The 25,925-nt window shown below is 45.8% G+C and overlaps 1 protein-coding gene across 3 annotated transcripts; it reads left to right on the top strand.

Annotated features, from left to right (window-relative positions):
• The first annotated feature begins 57 nt into the window (after positions 1–57).
• VDAC1 (voltage dependent anion channel 1) lies at positions 58–25,065 on the top strand. Of its 3 annotated transcripts, none has more exons than XM_039836028.1 (9): positions 58–133; positions 10,176–10,248; positions 10,784–10,833; positions 11,516–11,668; positions 11,766–11,818; positions 18,182–18,409; positions 21,248–21,398; positions 23,148–23,205; positions 24,118–25,065. In XM_039836028.1, exons 2-9 carry the CDS (start codon positions 10,182–10,184, stop codon positions 24,207–24,209), a joined length of 852 nt encoding a protein of 283 aa, XP_039691962.1. In that variant the 5' UTR covers positions 58–133; positions 10,176–10,181; the 3' UTR covers positions 24,210–25,065. The 3 variants fall into 3 exon arrangements, with proteins under 3 accessions (XP_039691962.1, XP_039691964.1, XP_039691963.1); XM_039836030.1 differs by lacking the exon at positions 58–133 and adding an exon at positions 242–369; XM_039836029.1 differs by lacking the exon at positions 58–133 and adding an exon at positions 9,893–10,053.
• Positions 25,066–25,925: the final 860 nt, after the last annotated feature.

Genomic DNA, 25,925 nt, shown 5'->3' with positions numbered 1-25,925 from the left:
GTCCCTGCGCACGCACACACGGGGCGCACGTCGGCCCCGCCGACCCCGCCCGGGGCGCACGCAGGCCCTCGCGGGAGCCCGCACACGCCTGTGGGCACGCGCGTCCGCCGCGGGAACTGAGGGGCGCAGCAAGGTGAGAGCGCCGCTGGGGAGCGGGACGGGGACCGGGGACCCGGGACCCAGGCCCCCGCCCGGGCGGTGTCCGGGGCGGGCCCTGGGCGGAGCTCGCCGGGCCGGGCGCGCAGTGTCGGGGCGGGTCCGCGCCGCCGCCGTCCGCGCCGCCCCGCCCTCGGCTCCGCGGTTCTCCGGCTTCCTCGCGCTGCAGCCCCCGCCGTAGCCGCCGCTGAGCCCGCCGCCACTGCCTCTCAGGTAGGCGCAGCGGAGAGGGGCCCGGGTTCTGCCTGCGTCCCGGGCCGAGCGCCGGGACTCTGGGGAGTTGCGGCGGAGGAGATGGGAAAAGAACAGGCGAGGGCGAGGCCGGGAGCGGGATCGGCCCGCGCAGGCCTGGCTGGTCAGCGACGGGCAGAGCAGGCCGCGCGGGCGGGCGGCGAATGGGCCGGGGTGCTGGAGCGGGAAGCCGGACATCTGGGGGCGTCTGCGGCTTGGGGCCAGAGCCCGCGGGGACTTGCGGGCGGAGGGGCACAGGCCGCCGCGTGGAGGCCGGGCCGGCTGCAGGTCTAGGTGACCTTCCCCAGCGGCGCCCTCTGGCCCGCGATGCCGACAGCGCGGGTCCGGCCGGGAGCTACCCGCCATCCATGCTTGCCGGGCTGGGCCCACGGACCTGTGCAGGCCACGCCGTCACTGCGGGACGACCGTGACGACCGTGGCGGGGCGCCCCCAGTCCCTCACGTCCTGTCCGGCCTGCCGGGTCCACGCCCGGAGAAGCTGGCGCACGGCCCTGTCCGCGCATGCCAGCGCCTTCGGGGCGGAACTGGAGGCGGAGAATCGACTTAGGCCGCAGTGTCCGGAGCTGGGGCCTGGGCTGCTTGGGCAGGTTAGGTCTAGGAAAAGGAAGTCCTGCAGAGCGATGTGGCCCCTTGGCCTAATCAGGGATTCCTGGTTCCGTCCCTCATTCATTACCCAAATGTAGCGGTGCATTCTGGAAACTGGTTCAGAGCTATGGTTTTGAGGCCCGTATCCTTAGGGGCTTGTTCAAGGTCAGACAGCCCGAAGGACCACACCTCAGTTTCCCCATCTATAGGATGGGAGCACTTATACCTCTTCGTTGGGATTTTGGGAAGAATAAAATGAGTTGATGAACGTGAAGCCTTCAGAACAGTGCCTGGCAGGGAGAAGGCCTGACACTTACCCTTGAGGCTTTTTTGGGAGGATCTGGCTCATCCCCTGCAGACCCCGTTTGCTCCACGTGGTGTTCTGGAAAGGGTTAAATAAACATAGTCCCTGTTATTTTGAACATTAGGTATTATTAAGCATTTGTGTTTTAGGCATCAAGTAACTTTTAGGATAGTTAATGAAAATCCTTTAAGTTTACAGACAGGGTCAGGCTGGAGCAGGAAGTTGAACGTGGATGCAGACCTAGGCCTGTCCCACCTGAGGCCCCTATCCCCTTGTCCACCTTCTCCGGGGAAGATAGGGAAATGAGCTCCTTTGCTTAATATGCTGTTGGCAAGGCCAGGGCAGACTGCCCAGGGCCTGACTTTTTGTCCACCCCAGCTCTGGACTGAGTTCCTACACCGTCAGGCTTAAGCCCTATGCAGCTTTGTTTTCAGTGCCTGTGGTGGTGCCATCTGGCATACAGTAGGTACTTGAGAAGGGTCTGTGGGGGTAACTGCACTGTAGCTCTTTATGTAAGAGTCGCCTCACCCTTATTGACAGGATGGTTTTTTACTGTTCTGGCATGTGGCTTATAGTAGATGCTCATTAAGTATTCGTGGAATTACTCAATGGGCATGTGTAGTGACTGCATGCCCAGACCATAGTCCCTTGATCCTGGACATCCTTTTAGAGGGATACACATCTTACTCATTTCCAGAAAGTAGCCTTGCCTAGCAGAGTCACACATATTTAAAGAACTGCAACGGTACGTATAACCCTAGAGGAGTGAGAAACAAAACTGTTCCCTAATTTGAAATAACTGCGTTAAACACGTTATCTTCATTGTGTAACTTTCCAAATCCTGTGGGAAACTTGTTAAACTAGTGTTTCTGGGCTTGCAGGGGAGGGTGACATGGGCAACTGGGATTCTTCTAAAGGCCTTGGACTTGGTGCCTTTTCTCTCCTTAATGGTGGGTGGGCCAATGGCTTCTGTTGGAGTTGACCCAACTAAAGTGCTTGACCTTGGGGAGGGAGGCTGCTGTCAGTTGATTACTTAATTTTATTTCTGCTATTCTGTAGGGCTGTTTGTTGACACAGCACAGGGGCTCAGGGGGACCATATAGTGAGGAATTGTCTGTGGGCCTCTGGTCCTGCTGGGCACTAGACAGATGTGGACAACAACCTCTGGGCTGGTGGCAACAAGACACATTCACCCCCACCTTTACCGGTAAGATGCTCCCAAGGTGCCAAAGTCCATTCTGCCCTTGTTGGCATTTCTCACGGTGTGACTTCTTTGGTGGAAGTGACTGAGAGAGGTATGTGTGTGGCTGAGAGCCAGCCAAGCCTGCGGGCAGCCCCTCAGTGGTCAGAGGGTCTGTGGCCTCAGGCTCCCCACAGACTCTTCTGGTGGCCATTGAAGAAAGGCGAGCGGTGGGATCCTCAGCTGGGCCTGGGCACAGTGCTCCATTTTCCAGCTTGCTCTCAGGGGGCTGAGGGTGAGTGGGAATCTAAGCCTTTACCCAGAACTGTGCTGGAAAGAGTCCTGGAGAGCAGACTGAGCTCACCACATGGCTCTGGCATGAGCCATAGGGTCTAGTACAGATCAAGTCACTCTCCTGTCCCTCAGTTTCTCCAATATACAAGTGTGATCATCATCATCACTGTCACTGTTTATTGAGGGCCTGCTCAGCACTTTTTGGGGGGCTCGACATTGCTCTGTGACTTTTTGGGGGGCTCGACATTGCTCTGTGACATTAATGCTCTGTGACATTGAATTCACCATCTTACAAGCCCTGGGGGAAAGGTACTGTTTCCATTTCGTAGGTCAGGAGGCCTGAGCACAGAGAGGTGAGGTAACTATCTAAGGTCACACAGCTCAGCAGCGGTGGAGCTGGAATTCAGGGCGTGGTCTGGCTAGCTCCAGGGCTGGTGTGTCACACTGCACTTGTCACTCCAGGGGGCCATTGCGAGGAGCTAACAGATGTGAATGCCCGTTTAAAAGGAGAATTTGCTGTTCAGTAGGGATGTGTTATTTTTTCACACTGAACAGAGCGAGCATGTGCATGGCTGGGTGGAGGCTAACTGTCAGTGAGTAGCGGTGAGTGGAGTCACTCCTATTTGTCGCAAGGTCAATAGCACTGGATGTCTATCAGAAGGGTCAGTTTTTCTGGGATGAGGTGTGAGGTATTCTTCCAGGACCTGGCTGGACAATATTCAACTAAACAATACCTCATTATGGTCAGGGAGGACTCTGGACCCTGGGGTTCAGGTAACCTCTCGGCAACCTGCATGACAACCATAATTATAAGAAATATATAAAATGAAAACCTGTGACAAAATACTGTCCGCGTTTATTGCATACTTCCCAGGTACCAGCCACTGTACTAAGTGCTTTATATTCATCTCATTTAATCCTCACAATGATGCTGAGTCATGTACTATTGCCCCATGTTAGAGGCGCAGATAGTTTGTGACTTGCCCATGGTCACATATCTAGAGAGTGGTAGAGTGGGATTAGGACTCAGAGCTGCTCGACTCCCAGCTCTGCTTGCCCGATCACCATCTGTGTTAACCTCTGTGGGTCAAACTGGGCAGCGAGGATCCAGGTGCCTGAGATCAGGCGGGAGTCTTGGGTGCATCTGGGACCCAGACCTTGGCATGCTGCCTGCCAGCCCAGGCCTTCTCTCCTTGATAGGTGGGTGGGCAGGCTGCTCTTAAGTAAGCTACATTCCCTTGAGGCTTGTGGAAGCTGGTGGTAGCCCAGCTCTCAGGCAGTTTTAAAATAGAAGCAGCGCCTGGAAAGCTGGGCTGCCCCGAGTGCGATTGTCGTGGAAGGGGAGGGAAGGACAGGTGCCCTGGAAATCTAGACCTGCTCCCAGAGCATGGGGCGTCGGCTTTGCCAGCATCAGGGAGACCCAACCAGGGGCTCTTCTCCTGGGCTGCCCCTTCCTGGTGAGAAGGTGTGGGCTGGGGGTGTGTGGGGAAGTTCCCGATGGTGTCGGCCCCACAGATTGGCTTTCAGAGCTGGGCTGGCCTCTTGCTGGGGAAATTGCTTTTTCTGGTCCCGAGTTAGAAAGAGGTGCTTTTGCTTTAATCTCTGGCTGGTCTGATGCTCCCCTTTCTTATAGGCTGGCCCAGTTCTGCCCTGACAAACCACCTAGAATGATGTTAGAGAAACAGCAGAGCCAAAGGTGTTCTTCAATTCTCCCTTCCCAAGGGGAATCCAAGATGATGATGGTGATGATGATGGTGATGTGATGATTGCCATTTGGTCGAGGTCCTTGCAGGAATCACACACTCACATGGGGTAATCAAAGGAAGCATAATGAAGGGATCATTTGCAAAAGTGTCGGTAGAGTCTGGGGCACCAGGTAGGAAGCGTGGCCCTGAGGGTCCTTTGAAACTGGGAGGAGGCCCCTTGGCAGGAGCTGCGGACTTGGTTGGAAGAAAGTAGTCACTGCTTTTGCAAGATCCAGCAGGGAGGGAACCTGGGGGTGAGTGCCCCACCCTCATTCCCATCTTCTGCTGGTGCCTTCTGCTGTTGGCCGAAGCCAGCCATTGCCCATTGATAATAGTCTTGTAATTACCAGGTCTCGGGGCATAGGGCAGGATGGAGGAGGAAAGTGAATCTGGAGCAACAAACGAAGACTATCCAGAATAATGGATTGTGTTTACCACTGCCACTGAGTGCGTACTCACTGTGTGTCGGACGTTTCTACGTGCTCTGCCTATCGACTTACTTAATCCTTGCAGCAACTCCGGTAGAAAGGCACTGTTGGTAGCCCCATTTTATAGATGAGCAAAACGAGACCATGGGAGTATAAGTTATAAGTGGCTTGTCCAAAGTGACGCAGCTAGGAAAGGCTGGTGCTGGCTAGAACGTCTGCAGGCACTGTGTCCTGCTGCCTGGGCACCCAGATGGCCGGGAAGTGCTGTGGCCGAGTGGCTCTAAGAGTTTAGGTCCTAGCCCTGTGATACCCTTGCTCTTGAAGATGTTGTCTCTCAACCCATTGGGTGTGACCTGTGTTCAGATGACTTTTCCTCCCAGGTGTCCCTGACTGAGATTTGGGGACCCATGGCTATTGGGCTCCCCGCGTCAACCATGGCAGTGGGTATTGGCTCTCCGAGGGCACCAAGGCTCCCCTGCCTGGATCCTTCTGAGGGAGCTTCTACAGAGAAAAGAGCACACTTCAACGTGGGGGCTCTGGGGGGTGCTTGGTGCATGGAGGGAGCCCACTTCTCATGTGAGGGCTGCCCTGCCTGTTCGTTAGATAGCGAAAGGCTGAGAGGGAGGGAGGGGGGCTTTTGAACAAGTGCCTCAGGCGATTTTCATGCACCCTAAAGTCAGGGACTCTGCCTCCTCCCGCCTTCTGGGCTGGGTGGCCAAAGCCACGGCTGTCACCTGGGAGTAGAATGTGCCCCCTTCAGGCCTCTCCTGATAACACTGATGTCTCAGTGTGCTTCGAACCAGTATAGACACCTTCTAGATGGCTTTTCCTCCTGGCACTCCTGCTGCAGCAGCCTTTTATTATGTGGCTTTTTGTGGCATTGCAAAGACAACCTGGCTCAATTTTAGACACATTGGTTGCATTTTATAATTTTTTGTCCTTAAAAAAAAAATCAATATACAAAAACAACTTAGATAATGAAGTAGACTAAAAAATGAAAATCCTGTTTTAACTCCACTCCCTCCCTAACCCACCCCCACCCTTTCCAGAAGCAGCTCTGTTGCAGCCACATGTACAGATTGGCTCATATCCTTCCACAGCCTTTTCCATTCATTCACAAATGCGTGAACATATAAAGATGTGTATGTAAAGCAGGTTTCTTCTAATTCCATGGAATTACACATTTTCTGTAACTTGCTTTTTTCTTTTAACCATATCATAGATAGCTTTCTGTGCCATCGCCTATAAATCCACCTTATTCTTTTTGCTTACCACATGATACTCCTTAGTTTGCAAGTACCTTAATTTTTATTCAGTCATTTTCTCATTGATGGACATTAGGATGCTTCTGGGTTTTGTGTCACAAATAATGCTGCAGTGAGCATCTCCCTGTACCCATCTTTGGGTGCCTTGGGGACTATGGCGGGTGGGTCCCCAGCAGTAGAATTACCGCTAGGGTTAATGCTTGCCCACTTAGGCACTGCTAGCAATTGGCTCCAAAAGGGCCGTACTGTACCTAATACCCCAGCTTGGCATGAATAGGAGTGACCATGTCCCACACTAAAAGTAGTTATTGTCATTTACATTTTTGCCAATCTGTTGGTTGAGTGAGTATCCTAAACAGGCATGTCAGTCACCCTAAAGTGGCTCCCCAAGGCTCTTCAAATAAAGTCCACACTTGGTTCTGAGTTGAGAAGTGGAGGTGCTCATTTCTGAAGGCACTTTGCCTCCTCAGCCTGAGTTCAGCTCTCCTTAGGCCAAGGTGGGGGTGAGGGTACCAGCGAGGGTCTCCCTGTTCCTTGCCTGCCGCGCTGCAGTTGCTTTGCAGGGGAGCTCCTGCTTCCTGGTTACATTGTTATCTGCTTAGTTCCTATTGTCAGATACTTAGTTTCTATTTTTTCTACTATAAAAACACTTTGATGCTCACTGCATTTAGTCATTAAACAAACATTTATATTGAATACCTACTTGTGCCAGGCCTTGGCATCTTTGTACACCTAGCTTTTTCCATGTTTTGGATAAATTTATGCATGACGGGCTCTGGGATGCTTTGAGTTCAAGGGTGTGATTTGGGGGTAGGTGTGTACTTGTGGAGGTAGTGGGGGCGCTGGGAGCAGAGCAGCTGTCACTGCCATGCAGCTGATGAGTCAAGGCGGGTACATTCTCCCCAAGACTGAGGTTATGTAAGTGTTACCCAAACTATGCTGGGTGATACACTATCTCCCCTCTGAGCTTCCAGTATGGGCTGGATTTTCATTCCTGAGCTGTGTGGCACTTGCATAATCTGTTCAAGGTCAGCCAGGGAATGGGTGGTAGGTAGGCTAGCGGGCAGGGGAAGGAAACTAGGGGCTCTTATCTCCTGGTGTGATTTATTGGTCCTTCTCAAAGTCATCAGTGACCGCAGGCAGGTCTGCTCAGCCGCCCTGCCTGTCCCTCACTTTCCACTTATCCTGGGAACCATGCTCCTAGGGCTCTGCCTTGAAGCCATCACCCAGGCACAGACCTGGGATTCTGCCTTTCCCAGGCAGCCTTCTGATTTCCATCTGTCCAGGGCAGGCTGGTCTGCCCATGTCAGAGTGCCCTGACGTGCTCAGCCTCTGGAGGCTGGGCTTCTGAAGGCGCATGAGGTGGATGCTGTAGAGATGGAAGGTGAGCTGATCTGAGTAGAGGGAGGGGCCAGGGCCAAGACTCAGCCTCCAGGTTAGTGCAGGCAGAAAATCAGATGAGAAAGCAGAATGCTGAACTCTTCCCTCCAGTACCAGCCTGAAAAACATGAATCATTATTTCTACAATAAAATCGTTTTGAAGTGGGTGCTGAGAACTGTGTGAAATGGGCATTTTCTGGGTGTTGTTTGCAGTTGTAAGAAAGCTGAGCTTCTCAGAGAGGCAGAGCGGCCTCAGGCCTTGCCTCAGTTCTTCCAGATAAATGCAGCAGGAGACTGGGGTGGGGGCTGGGGGACTCTGCCAAAAAGCAGAAGGGGAAGCCTCAGCCACTGCAGTTGGGGGCCTTAATGAAGGGGTTTCATTCTGCTGCCCACCTTGGAGGGTGTTACCTCAGGTCCAGGAGTTGGTTTGGCTCCACTCAGCCCGCTGCTGAGCTCCCTCTGCTGTCCCCTCCGCTGTCCTTGGAGCGTAATCCTTAGTGGCCATGTACTCAGGGTGACGTTTGCTGCGCATAGAATATTTTTTGACAGGTGGCTTTGCCTGTCTGGTTTTGGGGATTAGTGATGAGAGCAGGCATTCGGGGAACATTAAATGATGAGTGTTCTGTCTTTTCCCTGAGGGACGGATGTGTCCAGATGTGAAAGCTCCCCAGGAAGGTCATAGCTGACCCTGAGATAATGCCACTGGACTGCTGTCTCCCTTGCCCTGGGGCTGAGTCTGTGGCCCAGCTGGGGAGGGGGCAGCACTGAAGAGTGTCACTTGGCCCATTGATACTTGCTAGTGCTGGGGCCGGGTGGAGAATAATCTGGGCTCTTTGCCGAATGGTTCTGCAAGTTTGCTTGGGGCTGCATTCCCTCGGCTTTCTCTCCAGAGTTGTTTCAGTGCTTCTCCTGAGAGGAGGCCAGGCTGCGGCATATGCCTTAGGCAGGGGGTATTTCTGAAGGACGTGGTGGATGGTTTCCTGGTCTGTCCCTGGGGTGGGGGTGCCTGTGGGGTTTGTTTGGAGTGGAAGGGGAGTGCCCAGACTTGAAAGAACCAGTGGGGCCAGTGTAAAATGGATCTTCCCCAAGTGTTCTTTGTGCCCTGACCCTAATGTGTAGACTGAGCTGCCCATGGTTCCAGCCTGGTCATGTGTAAGAAATAACACCAACAAAAATAGGATAGTGTAAACAGCTTACTGGGCTGCTCTCTGCTCTGACACAGAAGTGAGTTGGGGCAGAATTAGCAAAACCTCTGAAAAAAGTGAAGTAGAACCTGGACCACGATTTTTACAATGTAGAATTATGCAAGTTTATAGTTGTTTCTCTTACAATGTGCTCATTGGTTCTGTGGGCCCGCTGCAGTGTTTTTGAAATTAAGGAATTGGACCTCCAGTTGTGGCATTGTTCCCTGGGGACCCCTCGGACCACTTTTCAGTGGGTCCTTACCAGGAACATGCCCTGCAGCTGTTTATGCGGTACACATAGATGAGACTTAAGATGGGGTGTGTGTAGGTTCAGTGTGATAGTTTAGATATGCTGTATTTTAGACATTAGTGGAACCATCCTTGGGTTAGCTGAATTTCTGGCTAATTGAGGCTAATGGCTTTGGAAATGGAGAAGATACAGAAGCTGGTGCTGTCTCCTGGCCCTCTCCTCCTTGATGGAGCACAGAGCGTGCGCCATCCAGAATTAGGATTTTAATTCTGTGTACATAATGTGCCCAAGCAAAGCCTCTCAGGGACACGGTGTGGTCTTTGAGGCAAGGCTGTTTGAATTACTCGCCTTCCTTGAATCCCGAGGTGCTTAACAAATGCTTGTTGACTAACTTAATTGATACATAATCCCAAACAGCTTGACCTTTGATAGTTCATGGTTTTAAAATAGTCCACACATTCAGGGCTCTAATAATGTTTGCCAGATTCACAGTTTTTGGGGGGGGGTTGGTAGGATATGCTTGTATTGCCTTTCATGTGAAGACTTGCCTAATTAGTTAAGTTTTACTGTATTCCCTGTGAGGAATGTGATACTCAAAGTGGGTTTTCCTAAAATGCAAAAGTTGTGTGAAAAGTTGGGTCCACTCTGACACATAGTAGGTACTCCATAGATATTTGTCGAGTGAATGAAATCAGAACTATATGGAAAATAGGTTGCTATTGAAAAGCTCTGATTTCTCTTCAGTGCCTTTAATGTCCTCGCAGTCAACGTTCTTGTAAGAAGATATGTTTTATTGGCAAGAGTCCTGCAATTCAGTAAAGTAGCTGGCTCATGGGAATGTGCCTTTGATCATTCATTCGTTCAGCAAATATTTACTGACTGCTATATGCCGGTCCTGGGGATGCTGAGGAGAAGAGGTGTAAAGTCAGGCTGATCTCTTGTCAACAAAACTTACTGGGTGTCTCAAGTTCTGGCCACAAAAAGAAGCAGGAGACAGCACAGGCTTCCCTGTCCTCACCTGGGAGAAAAAGGTACCCAGAACTCAGTGTTGATGATTTTTATTGGTTGTTAATTATACCTGATCATTTTTATTTATGGAAAACTAATTTCTATAATTACCAATGTATTTATTCTGGTGGTTCTTTTATTGTAGCAGAAGATGGCTGTGCCTCCCACGTATGTTGATCTTGGCAAATCTGCCAGGGATGTCTTCACCAAGGGCTATGGTGAGTGTTTCATGGAGTGGCCTGTCAGTCAGCTCACAGACTGGATTGACATGTTTGGGATTTTGCTCATCACAGTTTGAGAGACCCGGGTCAGTCAGCTCTCAGAACTTTCACGTCAGGGAGAAAAGATGAGCTAGGAGAGCAGTTTGGGCTATGCACCCAGTTGGGGCAGGCTCCAGAGTTGCTGCAGACAAGCGGGCATTCTCGTTCCCTCTCCCAGGCGTGTGGAGCAGCTCTGTGGGTCCCGCTGCAGTGAAGAGCGATTTCTAAATTTAGCCCATCCTTAGGCACGTGCCCACGCCATCACGAACCTTTTCTTCACACTCCGCTGGCAGCGCAGGTGGGGGCCACGTGGGGCCTGCGCTTGTTCTGCCTGCGACTGTGCCATGGCAACTGAGCTCTGCACATAGGCAGGCAGCAGTGGGGACAGGCGCAGTCTGTATTCATGGCATTTTGAAACAGCGTAAGGGAGGCAGAGTAGCTGCTCTTGAATTACTTATTTAACCTCTTAACAGTTATAATTTTCTTTCTTCAGGATTCGGCTTAATAAAACTTGATTTGAAAACAAAATCTGAGAATGGACTGGTAAGTTGCCTGACCCTCATGGAACATGGGGATTTCTTGTAGATCAGTCAATAACTTCCAGGTCCTGGGTGGTAGAGTCAAACGAAGAGACTTTGATTGTGGCAGTTTGTGGTTGTCACTTTATTGCTTTCTCTGTGGGATGGGTGGTCCAGGGGAACTCTGCCATTAGGGCCCCAGTTCAGTAGCTGTTAATATTCACAGCTCTATCAGGCATAAGGTTTATTTTTCTTCATGTTCCTTATTTCAAAATTGACCTGTGTTCTCTGCTGCATAATTATTTTTTTTAAAAAATCTTAGTAGTCGCTCTTAGACTGTGCGTGTGATAATTGTTGGAAGGAAGAAGTTTCGGGCTTGAATTACAGCAGTGTCAGCTTCAGCCCAGTGCTTTTTCTCTACCAGGAGGGAGGCGAGGTGGAAGGAGAGCCTTCTGTTTGGACTAAAGAGTTACAGGGGAGGAAGGAAGCTGATAAGAATTCCCATGAGATTCCTTTAATTAGCAAGCTCCTTTAGCCCCCTCTGTACTTTAAATATCTAATTGAATTCTAGAATTAGCTTTTGCCCCCACACATTCAGGATATCATCACCTCTTGCGTAAAGGAAAGTATAGTCTGTTTAAGGGGTGGAATGTGCCAAGTGAAGAGCTGGGGTGCAGGCTGTGACTCTCTCTCTCTCACCTTTAAAGGAATTTACAAGCTCAGGTTCTGCCAACACTGAGACCACCAAAGTGACAGGCAGTCTGGAAACCAAGTACAGATGGACTGAATATGGTCTGACATTTACAGAGAAATGGAACACTGACAACACACTCGGCACGGAGATTACTGTGGAAGATCAGGTAATGGTTGCCTGGGAAAAGACAGTTTTATTAATTGACATCTGCTGGCCTGCCTTGTGACTGACTAAATCTACTGGCGAATTTCTTTTATGTTCAGCTTGCACGTGGACTGAAGCTGACCTTCGACTCATCCTTCTCACCAAACACTGGGTAAGAACCTCATGTTTTTTCTGCAAGGACATTTAGCAGTGTTGTCTAGTAAGATTCTGCACTGTTACTGTTCTCCTGGCCTCTGCTGTAGAGGCTGCAGGACTTTTGGTCCAGTTATGCTCCATTTCCTGTGAGTAAGGCTGCTGGTAATGGAAGTGACCAAGGCTGTAGGGCAGCAGGTGACATTTGGAAGCAGGGGCTAACCAGTCACTGGTGCAAGCCCCATTTTTCTGGCTCGGAGGGCCCTTCCCCCAGCTTTATACTTAGGGACAATGTAAACATCCCTAACTACACGGTGGCTCCTGAGGCTACACTTTTTGCCTCAGGCTCTCCAGCCAAACAAATTAGGCTGATGGTTACTGGGCACACCAGGAAGCAAGATGGGGTGTTGGTCTGCCCCTGGGTGCTTTTCAAAGTGGCTAGAAGGAATTGTTCTTTTTCAAGAACATACTTTTTTTTTCCTCTGCTCATAGCAGTCAGTCTCCTAAACCTACATGTCTTTGACTGGCAAGGACATGTAGCCATTCTGGATTATTTTCCTCTCTCCCTCTCCTTTCTTTTTTTCCCTTCTGACAAATGTTTATTAGAGGGAGGATCTCCTGAGTTCAGGCCCTGTACTGGGGGCAGGATGACCACAAGGAACAGGGTAGACAGGGGTCCTGCCTCCGGAGGCTGTAGTCTTTTTATAACCTGGTAATGCATGATCTGAAGACCATGCCGAATTTACTCCTGTTCTCATCTCTGCTGTAGTTTCTGTTGCGGTAGCATTGCCTTCCTGCTTGCCCACTTCCCTCCAGGCACCCTGCCTTGATGGAAGAAGTTATCCAGAGAGAGCCTCTGATAGGACAAGGGGCTGGAGGGTGTGTCTACCCACATGATTGATTTGCTGCTCAGGACTTTGTTTCCTGCCCTAGATGGCACATTTTGCAATTTGTAAGGGATTTACTACTACCTTTGGGAGGTTGCAGAGAAGTCTCCATGTCCTGCAATAATATACATAAGAAGAAAGGTTTTTTTTAAATTTAACTTTTTATTATTTTGAAATATTTTATACTTAACATATATAAAAATGTTGCACAAATAGTGTGTAGAGTTCTCTTTTATCCTTCACCCAGCTTACATTGCCACAATGTAATTATCAGAACCAGGAAATTGTGTTGCTATTATACTGTTAACTGATCTCCTGTCCTACCAGTGTCTTATTTCTGGTCTGTGGTCCAGTCGGGATACTACGTCACATTTAGTTATAAAGTCTCCTGTGCGTCCTCTCATCTGGAACATAGTCTTTCTTCGTCTTTTGTGACCTTGACACTTTTAAAGAGGACTGGCCAGTAATTATGTAGATTTTTTTTTTTTTTAATGTAGAATTCTTCAGTTTGGATATGTGTAATGTTTCTTCAAGGTTAAACTCAGGTTTTGCAGTTTGACAACCATAGGAGCGATGTCGTGTCGTGGTCACTGTGGTGCGTGATATCGGGAGGTATATGTCAATATGCCTCAGTAGTAGTGATATTCATTTTCATCACTTGATTAAAGTGGTGTTTGCCAGGTTTCTTTATAAAGCTACTATTTTTCTCTTTGTAAACAATAAATATCTTGTGGGGAGATACTTTGAGACTATGTAAATATTCTATTATGCTTTGGCTCACAGGTATTAGCATTCATTGGTGATGCTCGCCTACAACAATTACGTGTGGCAAATGGTGATTTTCTGTTCCCATCGTTCCTTCTACATTTATTAACTGAGATTGTAAGGAAGAGCTTGTTTTTTCCTTCCATTTATTTATTTAGTCAATTATTTATTTATCAGTATGGATTCATGCACATTTATTATATGGGTTATAATCCTTTACTATAACTTATTTTGTTACTCATATTATCCCAGATCTGGCCATTGGGACTTCCTTCAAGTTGACGTCTGCTGTGTGTGTGTGTGTGTGTGTGTGTGTGTGTTTAATAATTTTTTATTTTTCAATTACACTTGATATAAAATGTTGTATTTCAGGTGTACAACGTAGTGATTAGATGCTTATATAACTTACAAAGCGATCACTCTGATAAGTCTAGTACCCATCTAACACCATATATAGTTTTATTACAATATTAACTTTATTCCCTATGCTGTTCTTTATATCCCCGTGACTATTTTTTTTGTAACTGGCAATTTGTATATCTTAATCCCTTCTTGTTTTTCACCCATCCCCCCAAAACCCCCTCCCATCTGACAACCATCAAATGTTCTCTGTATCTACGAGTCTTTTTTTGTTTTGTTTGATCATTTCTAAAAAAATTCCATACATAAGTGAAATCATATGGTATTTGTTTATCTCTGACTGACTTATTTTACTTAGCATAATACCCTCTAGGTCCATCCATGTTGTTGCAAATGGCAAGATTTCATTCTTTTTTTATGACTAATATTCCTTTGTGTGTATGTATATATCTCTCTCTCTCTCTCTATCTATCTCTCTATATCTATATATATATATATATATATCTCACATCTTCTTATCCAAGTGTCTACCGATAGACATTTAGGTTGCCTCCATGTCTTGATTATTGTAAATAATGTTACAATGAACATAGGGGTGCATATGTCTATTTGAGTTAGTGTTTTGGGTTTCTTCAGGTGAATACCCAGAAGTGGAATTACAGCATCTGTCTTTGTCTCTTGCTTTTGTTTTAAAATCTGTTTTGTCTTATATAAGTATTGCTACCCCAGCTTTTTTTTTCCCATTCCCATTTCCATGAAATATCTTTTTCTGTCCCTTTTTTCAGTCTGTGTGTCTTTTGATCTGAAGTGGGTCCTTGTAGGTCTCTTGTATGGGTCTTGTTCTCTTATCCATTCAGCCACCCTATGTCTTTTGATTGGAACATTTAATCCATTTACATTTAAAAGTAATTGATATGTATGTAGTTATTGCCATTTTATTATTCGTACTTTTGATCTTTTTCTTTTCCTTCTTAAGAAGTCTCTAACATTTCTTGTAGGATTGGCTTGATGGTGTTGGACTCCCTTGGCTTTTTCTTGTCGGGGAACATCCTGTGTGTTTTTGACAAACCCCTATCCTTTTCAGAAGGTGTACCAGGCTCATCTTCTACTTGCTTTTCCTTAGTCCTGCTATCAGCCATTTTTCCAAGGAGCCTTGGTTCCTGTATTGAAGAATAATATTTTGAAACCAAGATTCGGGGCATACAGCATACACATTGCTACTGGGTATTTGAGGAAAGTTTTGATGACTCGATGGAGATTGGGAATGAAAGCTGGCTTTCCAAGGCTACTGAGTGGTATAGCCTGGGAAGGGATACTGGCTCCATAAGGGGCTGAGCACAGACCACATCCAAACACGGGTGCAGACCTCATCTGGGACCAGCACTCGTCCTGAGTACCTACCACAGAGAGAGCCAGCTGGTTAACCACAAATCAGAGTCATGCCTCTCTCAGCTGCTTGTCAAATTAGCACCACCATTTCAATAGCTTAAAATAAATCCCAATGATATCTGAAAGAGCAGTAGCTCCAAAGGTACGGAACACTATAATAGATCAGAAACCTGGAAAGAAACCTGAGCCACTGCCCCGGCACTGCCCATTCTCTGGGGACCCTGTGTCCCTGGCCAGAACTCAGTGAGACACTGTGTAAACTGTCCAGTGAGGCCGATGCACACCACAGTCAGAGGCCCTGCCACAGGCATCTCACTCTGTGGTCAGCAGCAGCCTTTTTTAACAAAATATGCACTATTTAATATTCATTAAATGCAGTACAATCAATGAAGATTATCGAATAACACATATAGCATTGTAAATTTTTAAATCATCGTAGGATGGCTAAGCAGAGATTGTTCAAATGACATGTACAAGACAAAGAAAGGCAGAAAGACAGATAGAAAGAAAAAGAAAGAAAGAAAAGAAAAGAAAAGAAAAGAAAGAAGGAAGCAGCTTTTTACCTAGTAGTTATAAGATGCCAATTTTTACATTTCTTGGTCTCCATCTCTTTCTAAACGTCAGCCTCTGAGCACCTGTCTTTTTATCAATCACCTCACCCACCTTGGTGCCAGTTGGATACTTGGCCAAAGTCCAGACTTCTTCCCCCAAAGAATAGGCAGACTGCAATATATTTGAGTTTTTCTTATTGAGAAATAAGTTGTTATGCCTTTCTTTCAAAGCTTGTGAAAATTCACAGAAACAACTTGAATGAAAATTGCAAGTTTTGTTGTCACTTGGGAAGGGTGTTGGCTTTATTTTCTACTATGACACTGAAATTCTTGTCTCATTGAGGTCTTGGGGTTTTAACCTTAATAAAATTTTTATTATGGAAAATTTCAAACATACAAAAGAATGCAGAAAACTATATTAAAAACCTTCATTTATGTTCCCATCACCCAGCTTTAATAGTTATCAACCCATGGCCAATCATGTTTTATTTATACATCCATAATTAATCCCTCCCACCCTCAGATTATTTGGAAGTAACAGATAACACATAATTTCATTTGTAAATATTTTAATATATATTTTAAAATAAGTTTCCTTTTTTAAAAAGTATAACCACAATATCATTACACTGCAAAAAAATTATAATCCCTTAGTATTTTGAAACCTCTAGTCTGTTCAGATTTACACGATTTCATAATTTTACAGAATCAAAAATTGTTCATGCAAAGTTGCAAACATTGGTTCTTATGGCTCCTAAATCTCTTACTTTTTAGATTCTCCTTTCTGTTTTTTTTTCCCCTTTCAATTTATTTGTTGAAACTAGATCATATGTTCTGTGGAATTACATAGAACATTTGCTGTTTGCATCTCTGCGGTGTCATTTAACCCTGTCCCCCCGTACTTCCTGTGAATCAGTAAGTCTAGAGGCTTCGTCTCATTTAGATTCCATTGGAAGCAGGGAGTGTGCCAAAATGTGAGTGATGCTGTTCGCTTGCACTGAGATGCATGTAGGAGGTCTGGTTTTCTCTTTGTATGCTAGTGTCACGCATGATCCTTCTTCATTATTAGCTGGAGTATTTCAATAAAAGGAAACGTCTCATCAACTGTTTGGTTATAGTTAGGTATAGATATAGTTAGTATGGGAAAGGTGGAATAAATGTTTGATTCCTTTTTTATTTACTGTTTTCAAAATTACAAATTGGTTCTCTAGTCTCTAAAGATGACTGATTTGTGTGTGTTTTGTTGTTAAGAGTTCATAGATTTAAACATATGTGATGTTATTCTGTTCACACTGCCTCATATTGGAAGCCCCTAGGAGCCTCTGCAGGTTAGCTGTCAAGTCCTGTTGCCCCAACCGCAGCACGGAGTCTTCGATGGCTTTGACAGCTGCTTCAGACTCACCTTGCACATTTCCTGCCCTGACCTGGAGTCTGCTATTTCTCTGAGGAGCACTGGCTCCTTTTTGGGGGTGGGTATGGTATTGAGAGCCCACAGTCTGGGTGCTGTGGATGAAGCTTTAGTCTCAGTGTGAATGAAGCTGGGGTGGATGGGGCTGTGCAGTCGTAGGGGCTCTCAGCAGATCTGGTTTCTCCTGTCGTCTCTGCTTGGGATTAGAGCTTGCTATCTGTGGAGATGTCCGTTTTGTAGCTGAATGACAGGAACAATCAGGTGAAAATAATCTAAATTTTATTTGGTAGATGCGATCCTGTTTCTGATGTCGACTTTTGGTAAAAGGCATGGTGATAATATATTTGCAAGTGACACAACTCACCTACCCTTCCCGAGGAATGCTGGGTCTTGAATAATAGGCAAGGGAGTCACTGACCTGGTCATATACACAAATCTGGCATCAGCAGACTAAACCTGGGGTCTTCCTGTCCCCCATGACTACGGGGCTCTAGGTTTCATATCAGTAACCAATTCTCTGAAATATATACTCATTGAGATCCCATGAATACTAAATTAAAAGCTGTCTAACTGTTGTATTTACTTAGCTAGGATCTAGAATTTATTCTTTATTTACTTAAGTGAGCCACAAAGTAAGAAGGCAACCACGTTCTTAAGAGCCGCTGTTTAGATGACAGCTATAATTACATGGTGGCACTCTACCTAATAAATGCCTGTGCAAGCCACTACATTAAACACAGGAAGAGCATAGTAAAAGAAAATAACTTAGTGCTTATTTTTCAAGCTTGTGTTCTCACTTCGTTGTTGTGGCATTTCTGCAGACCAGCTTCGGCTGGAGAGAGGCTGTATTCTGTCCATTGTGGCATAGCTGCTGCTCAGGGGACAGCCGGGACCCTGACTTCTGCTCCTCTACCTCCCTTCTTTAAGCTGGGATTTAAAAAAAAAAAAAAGTTTGCATTTCTCGGCATGGTTGTCTCAAGGTGAGTTAGCTTCCGATTTTCATACAACTTCTCTTCCTTCAGGAAAAAAAATGCTAAAATCAAGACAGGGTACAAGCGAGAGCACATCAACCTGGGCTGCGACGTGGATTTCGACATCGCGGGGCCTTCGGTCCGGGGTGCCCTGGTGCTGGGTTATGAGGGCTGGCTGGCCGGCTACCAGATGAATTTTGAGACCGCCAAGTCTCGAGTGACCCAGAGCAACTTTGCGGTTGGCTACAAGACTGATGAATTCCAGCTTCACACTAACGTGTAAGTGTACGTGAGTGTGGGTGTGCGAGTTGTGCAGTGGGAGGATTGTGTTTCATGATTGTTTTCTAAGCTCCATTTTTAATCACTGTGAAGTGAGTTTGTTGGAATCAGATGAACGAAATGGCCTGCCAGCATCTGTCTGTTTCCCACCTACCCATTTCCTGAAGTGACTTTAGGTTCATTCTAGTCTATGAACAGTAAGTGCTGTCACTGGTACACACAGCATGACCGATCGGTGACAGCAAGGGTGTGATGTCAGTGCAGGGGAGTGTCCCTTTCCTGCAGCTTTATGGACGTTGGCGATCCTTTCAGTTTTAGCTAACAACACGGGGGGAAAAGGTGCCGCTGCCTCTCTTTCTCTGCATGTTGCCTGAGGACCAGCGTGCTGTGCTTCATGGAATGTAGACATGGGATATGGATTAGGAGATGCTTATCTCAGTTAAATGCTGAATGTTTTCTCTGTATTGTGGAGCATTTAAAAGTTTATCAGCTCCTGGACAGTATAGTGAAGGGAAGAGAAAATTGCAGGTTAGGCTAGAGAGAGCCCCTTGTAATCAAACCAGAGAGCTGAAGTAGAACTGATTTAGGCTCAGGAAAACAGATTTCATCCATAAAATCCCACAGAGACTCCAGGAACTAACCCGTGGCACAAGTGGGGTATAGCTTTACCAAATTTCCTTCTTTCCACTAGAGGTCACTAAAGAAGTGACTTCTTAAACTTGAAGACAAGTAAATGGTAGTGTCTAAACAAATCACATTTCCATTAATAAATTTTTTGAGGAAATTTCTACAGTTTATAAATTAATATAATATAATAAATGAATATCATTAATAAATTTAGAGTCTTTTAAAACTAAAAAATCACAAGAAAACTAGAGCTGGATAGTCTGGTGGTTCCTGTGGGGGGTGAGGAGGGAACGACTATCAGGGAGGTTGGGGTTGGTGGAACTGTTCTTTATCCCAGGGGTCCCCAACCCCTGGGCCACAGGCTGGTACTGGTCTGTGGCCTGTTAGGAACCGAGCTCCACAGCAGGAGGTGAGCAGCAGGCAAGCAAATGAAGCTTCATCTGTATTTGCGGCTGCTCCCCAGCAGTAGCATCACCGCCTCATCTCCGCCTCAGATCATCAGGCATTAGATTCTCATAGGAGCACTGGTCCCTGGTGCCAAAGAGGTTGGGGACCACTGCTGTATCCTAATTGTGATGGTCATCACACAAATCTGTACGTGTGATAAAACTCATAGAAATGCACTCCAAAAAAGGGGCAAAAAGGTTATGTAAATTAAAAAAAGTCAAGATACAAAAAGTCATAGGAAAAATATCAGAAGCATAGAAATGTTTTTTAATTTAGAGTTTTGACTGAAATGGAAAGCGCTTCCCTGGTTTGGAGTTGAGAATCGTCACCAGTTTAGGAAGGACGATGGTTGTTTGCTGTTTTCCCTCATGTAATCCCGAGCTTCAAGAGTTTTAAGAAGTGGACATGGTTTATTTTGGGAACTGGTATGGAAACAGCTGACACAACTAATCTGGGTTGCCCTGGTGCTTGCAGAGGCCCAGATGCTTATAACAGATGCTTTTTGTGCTTCATATAGATGAATTTGAATGAATTCCCCCTTTTTATGGTTTTGAGAGCTCGGTACAGGGAGACTGTGTTGCTGGTTTTAGAATATATTGAAAGATCTGTTTTTTTTAAAAACACATTTCAGCCCAAGAAAATTTCCTTATTTGAACTATACCAACATCTATTACTTTTGACAAGCTGCTGTTTTGTAGCATGCTCGGAGAAGTCAGGATTCCTGGTGAGTCAGGCGATGCCTTCCTGGAAGTACAATGTTTGGCTGTATTTCAGGCTAAGAATTTAGAGTGTTTTTAATGAGTATCTACTTTAGGGAGAGTGTACGGGTGAGAAGCAGTTTGCAGTGAAACAGCAGCAATTTGTTTTTGGTTTAGTGAGTTCTAAGCTCTTTGCTGGATTCTAAAGCACATGGGCTCACGTTAACAGTTTCTGACGCCACTTCTCTGAGACACCCAAAGGGATAAGGCAGAACTTTGACATCGTTTTTTATGTTGAAAATATCAGGGAGGAGTGGGTCCATTCCCAGAGGCTGGAGTCACTGTGGTGTGCCCGGAAGGGAGGAAGGAGTTTGGCCAGCAGGGTTTCATTCCATTTGGAAAGGCAGAAACGTTCTGTAATATAGCAAGTAGCTCTTTTTAAAATCCCACCAGGACTGTAGATGTTGCTGCACGGCCCCGACTGTACGTACAGGTGGGCGATCTGAATTATAGGGTAAGCTCTTTTGCAATTACTTCTTCTCCAAGGGGCTAGGTCGACTCTGTCTCTGTCCCCCCAGCAGTGGCTGTGGCTGGTGGTGCGAAGGGCTCTAGCTGCTTTGTGGCACAGCCTTTCTTGCCATTTCTGGCTGTGTTCTCATTTGCTTCCCCTCCCTTACTATTTTTATGTTAGAAGCATGCATAAAAGTAATAACATTAGCAGCAGAAGAAAGAAATCACTCAGAATCCAGAGTCCCAGTGCCCTCATTGCTGCATCTATTTTAAAGAATATTTTGGAAGCAAACTTCAAGTTCCATGCAGCCTGAGTAGTTGACTGAGCTGCCTTGGGTGTTCCCAGTGATGGTTGAATAGCCTTCCCTTCTTCCTCTGAACATTTCTGACTCTGGTGTCGGTCTCATCGGATCAGGCTTCCTGTAATTTGGTGCCTGCTTTGTGATCAGTCCAGTCCATTTACAACATCCCCGCCCTCTGTCAGACTTGGGCAGCCCTGCCCCACTCCAGCCAGCCTTCCTGGGTGGCTTGACATCTCTGCTGTGCTTGTTTGCAGAAACGATGGGACAGAGTTTGGTGGCTCCATTTATCAGAAGGTGAACAAGAAGTTGGAGACCGCTGTTAACCTCGCCTGGACGGCAGGGAATAGTAACACTCGCTTCGGAATAGCAGCCAAGTATCAGATCGACCCTGACGCCTGCTTCTCGGTAGGTACCTGTGGAATCGTGCATCACCTGACCCTTTGGTCAGAATCCTTACCAGATTGCTGGAGTTCCACGCTTTGACTAGAGATTTTCTAGCAAAATGAGCAGAAGAGTTCAAAATGAGTAAAATGATAATGATAATAGTACTTACTCTGGGTGCCATGCCCATTCCATGTGGATTACTGTGTTAAAGTTTTACATAATCCATTTGAAGTCGGTGCCTCTTTTTCTTTGTAAAGGCTCATTCCATTTCTCTTATCATACAAATAGGAACTGGAAGCTTAGAGAAGTTGAGTAAGTTGCCCAAGGGCAGACATTTGGTAAAGTGCTGGTGCCTGGATTTGACCCAGATTAGCTCGCTGTAGCACCTCCTTCTCGAACTGGTCCCTGTTCCATGCTGCAGACTGTAAAGGGGGTTTCCTCGAACCCTAAGGTTTTAGGTGTTCATTCCCCAGCCTCCAGCCCCCCCCCCAATTTTTCATTCTTTTACCCGGCTCCTGTATTGCATGTTAAGAAAACAGGCCCTGGCATCAGGCAGTTGGCATCTTTTCTTGTAGACTCGGTAGCATCGCTCATGGACCCTTGGACTGCTGCACAGTTTTTGTATTAAATCCTGTCGAGCTCAGTCTCTGATGTCTCAGGGCACTGCCGGCTGCATCTCTTTTGAGGTGGAATGAGGAAATCTCATGTTGCAGAACAGTTTCTGGGCTGGTTTGCGTAATTTACGGGCAGCCCATTTTAAGTCTCCTGAAATAGGAACTGAATTTGGCTCCTTTAATGTTAGGCATGTAAAAACAAAGGGAAAGGGGCCTCATCATTTGGATGGGGTGAGCCAGAAGGAACAGCTAGACGGGATGCCGACTGGCGGAAGGTCTTCCTTCCCCCGGCTCTCCTTTTTCTGATGGGAGATGTCAGGTCTGAAAATAGCATCCGAGCAGGAAAGCATGCAGCTTGGCAGCCCTGCTTTCCCCAGGACTCGGTGTTCTTATGGCTTGAGCTTGCTCTCCTGACCCCTCCTTATTTCACCAGAAAGGGGTCAGGGAGAGGCCCAGGTTGCCCTTCGACTCAGATAGAAGAAAGAGGGTAAAACCATTATGCACTCAACTGCTTTATTGAACTTAACTATTAATCAACATTCACTAAGTGCTGAAAATTAAGTGATTGGCTAGATCACTTAATTTTAGTGCTCCAGTATACATTTTAAATTTTGTCTTGTCCTGAACTTTCTTCACGTCAATGTAATTTTTGCTTCTCTTTCTCATGAAGAGAAAATTCTAACAGTGTTCTGCCTTTGGGAAAAAAAAAAAAGCCTTAAAACCCCGTCTGACATTTGCTTCGTTTTTCCCTTTTCTCAACAAACAGATCTTCAAGGAATCTTCCATGCAAGGAAGGCTTTTCTCTCTCTGGCCATAAATGAAAGTGTCTTTACCCATTATGACTTAAATACAGACCTACTCAGTATAAATGAAATTTGGGGGAAAAAAATAAATGATACTGTGAGAATCAGATATAAATAATAACTTCCATTTAATTGAAAATTATGTTGACTCTTTGAGTTTCCCCTCTGAGACCAAGCTCCCAACTTTGATGTATTTCGTATTGAATTTAATGAATCCCATAACAAAGTGGTCATGAGAAAAGAGAATTTGATTCTGAAGTCGAGTTGCTTGATTAAAAAGCTCTCATTCGTTTTGGAGATGGAAGCGTCAAGTACTAAACATTTTTGTTCTGTCTCCTCTTTTCCTTGACTAGGCTAAAGTGAACAACTCCAGCCTCATAGGCTTAGGATACACTCAGACCCTAAAGCCAGGTATGTGCTCGTTGTGTGTGAAATGTGTTCTTTGTCTTAAAAAAAGTGGTGCTGCTTTCCTGCTTTGTGTTATTGCTTTTAAAATACCTATTAGTACATTGTAAATGAATGTCTATAAAGTTTTATAATGGAATGTTTATAAAGGAGCATAGAATCATTATAAAACATTTGGAGAATAGGAGAAGTAGTAAGTAGGAGAGAAAAAGACCAAGACTAACACTGTTATAATTTTGTTTATTTTCTTCCAACCTTTTTTTCCCCCCCAGTGTACATAATGCTTGAAACTAATTTCCAACAGGTTCTTAAAATTAGCCCATAAGTCATCCCAAAGGCAAAACTGGTTTGCGGGCTTCCCCCGCACAGTTGGCTAGGCTAGTCCCTGTAGGTTAGAACCGTAGGAGATTATGTCACTTTGGGGTCATTTTGGACAAGTTGGGCCTTTGAACCCTGAAAATCTAAGATTACATGATGTCAGAATCAAGCTATTCTAGGGGAAATATCAGTTAGGTGTGTACTTGTGTTTGTGTGCGTGTGTATGTGAGTGTAAGACCTTGGCGTCTGATTCATAATTGGGGTTTCACTTCAAGGTGCTATTGCTGAAGGAGCTAGCTGCATGGTGTCAAGGGTAGAGAGATTAATTGTAGCAGGGGACAATGAGGGGGAAAAAGGAAAGTAGAGTCCATAGAGTAGATATGAGTAGGCTGTGGAACAATACAGATTGTTCATGAGCTTGTTCTAGGTTACCTATTAGTCAGATGGTGTTTATGGGTTCTGAGTTCGATGTGGTTTTGCCAGTGTGCTCCAGCGTCCCTCCTTGTGTCAACTTTTCTTCCCACTTTATGTGTTAACCTTTCTTCTCTTTTCTTTCCTCCACCCCTCCCCCTTTCCTCTTCCTGATTTTCCCCATGGAAGGTATCAAACTGACACTGTCAGCTCTGCTGGATGGCAAGAATGTCAACGCTGGTGGCCACAAGCTTGGTCTAGGACTGGAATTTCAAGCATAAACGAATACTGTACAATCGTTTAATTTTAAACTATTTTGCAGCATAGCTACCTTCAGAATTTAGTGTACCTTTTAATGTTGTATGTCTGGGATGCAAGTGTTGCTAAATATCATGTTAGACCTCTGGGTTAAAGATGATTCAGCTTTAAGGTGTTACCCTTTCAGAGGTACAGAAGAAACCCAATTCCAAAAAGGTCCTCTCAGCTGTAGACTTGGGGGGAACTTGGCAGCCCCTCTAGACATGTCAGGTTTCTTTTTTATCTAGAAACGGCTGCAAGTGGAAGCTGATGATTTGTAAGCACTTTGTAAATTTGTATTGCTTAAATGAATGAAATTGTGACTCCCTGAAATTGAACCTTGATTTCCTACCCTATTCGAGAGAGGCTCACTGTTTGATGGTGTGTACAAACTCATCCGAAGGGACTTTTTTAGACAGAGCTTCATGACCTGTTTCCACCCCAGTCTATCACCTCTTTTACACCAAAAGTAGTCTGCAGGGCGTGGTAGTTGTTTCTTTTGTGCCATTTTGGGGTGGAGAAGGTGGATGTGATGAAGCCAATAATTCAGGACTTAATTCCCTCTCATGTTGTGGTGTTTTGCCCTTGCACCAGAGTATGAAATAGCTTCTAAGAGCCCCAGCTGCAAGCTGGGAAGAGTCTCTGTGACTGTAATCACATGGTGACAACACTCAGAACCTAAATTAGACTTCTGTTGTATTCTCGCCACTCAGTTTATTTTTTAGCAGTTTAATGGGTACATTTTAGAGTCTTCCATTTTGTGTGGAATTAGATCCTCCCTTTCAAATGCTGTAATTAACATCACTTAAAATAAAACTTGAATAAAATATTGAAACTTCATCCTTCTGTCGTCTTTATTAATAAAAGTGTAAATAAACAGCTTTTTTTGGTCTTATTCTTTTGCCCCTTGCTCTGTGTGTGTGAGTGTGAGATATTTTTAGTTTTCTATTGCTTCATAACAAATCACTACAAATTTAGTGGCTTAAAACAACTCATTTATTTATTTCACTGGTCCGTAGGTCAGAAGTCCAAGTATAGTGTGGCTGGGCTCCCTGTTAAGGTTCTCATAATGCTGAAATTAGGATGTCAGCCAGACTGAGTTCTCATCCAGAGCTTGAGGTCCTCTTCCAGGGTCACAGGGTTACGGCAGAATTTAGTTCCTTCGGTTGTAGGACAGTGATCCCTATTTCCTTGCTGGCCATCAGCCAGGGGCCACTCTCAGCAAATGGAGCCACCTACATTCCTTGCTGTGTGATCCCCTCCATCTTCAAAGCTGGAACAGAAAAACTCTCACTGTCAAATCCCTCTCGCACTTCAAATCTCCAGGAAGAGCTCCTGGAGATTTTTTTATTTTCAAATATTTTCTTTTTTCTTTTTATTGAGATTAGTCACATAGAACGTACTAGTTGCATGTGTACAACATAATGATTTCATCATAATGATTTCATATTTGTGTACACTGAGTCAGTCACAATAAATCTAGTTAACATTTATCACTAGTTACAATTTTTTTCTTGTGATAACTTTTACGATCTATTCCCTTAGCAACTTTCAAATATACAACAGGATCGTTAATTATAGTCACCATACTGTATATTACATGCCCATAACTTATAATTGCCCAACCCTTTCCGGGACTCACCTGATTAGGTCAGGCACACTGTGCCATAAAATCAACTGTGCCATATCACATAATATCC

This window comes from Pteropus medius, unplaced genomic scaffold (assembly GCF_902729225.1).
Source record: "Pteropus medius unplaced genomic scaffold, Ma_sr-lr_union100, whole genome shotgun sequence".
Taxonomy (NCBI): Eukaryota; Metazoa; Chordata; class Mammalia; order Chiroptera; family Pteropodidae; genus Pteropus; species Pteropus medius.
Note: the sequence above shows the minus strand (reverse complement) of the source record. Positions and strands in the feature narration are given on the sequence as shown.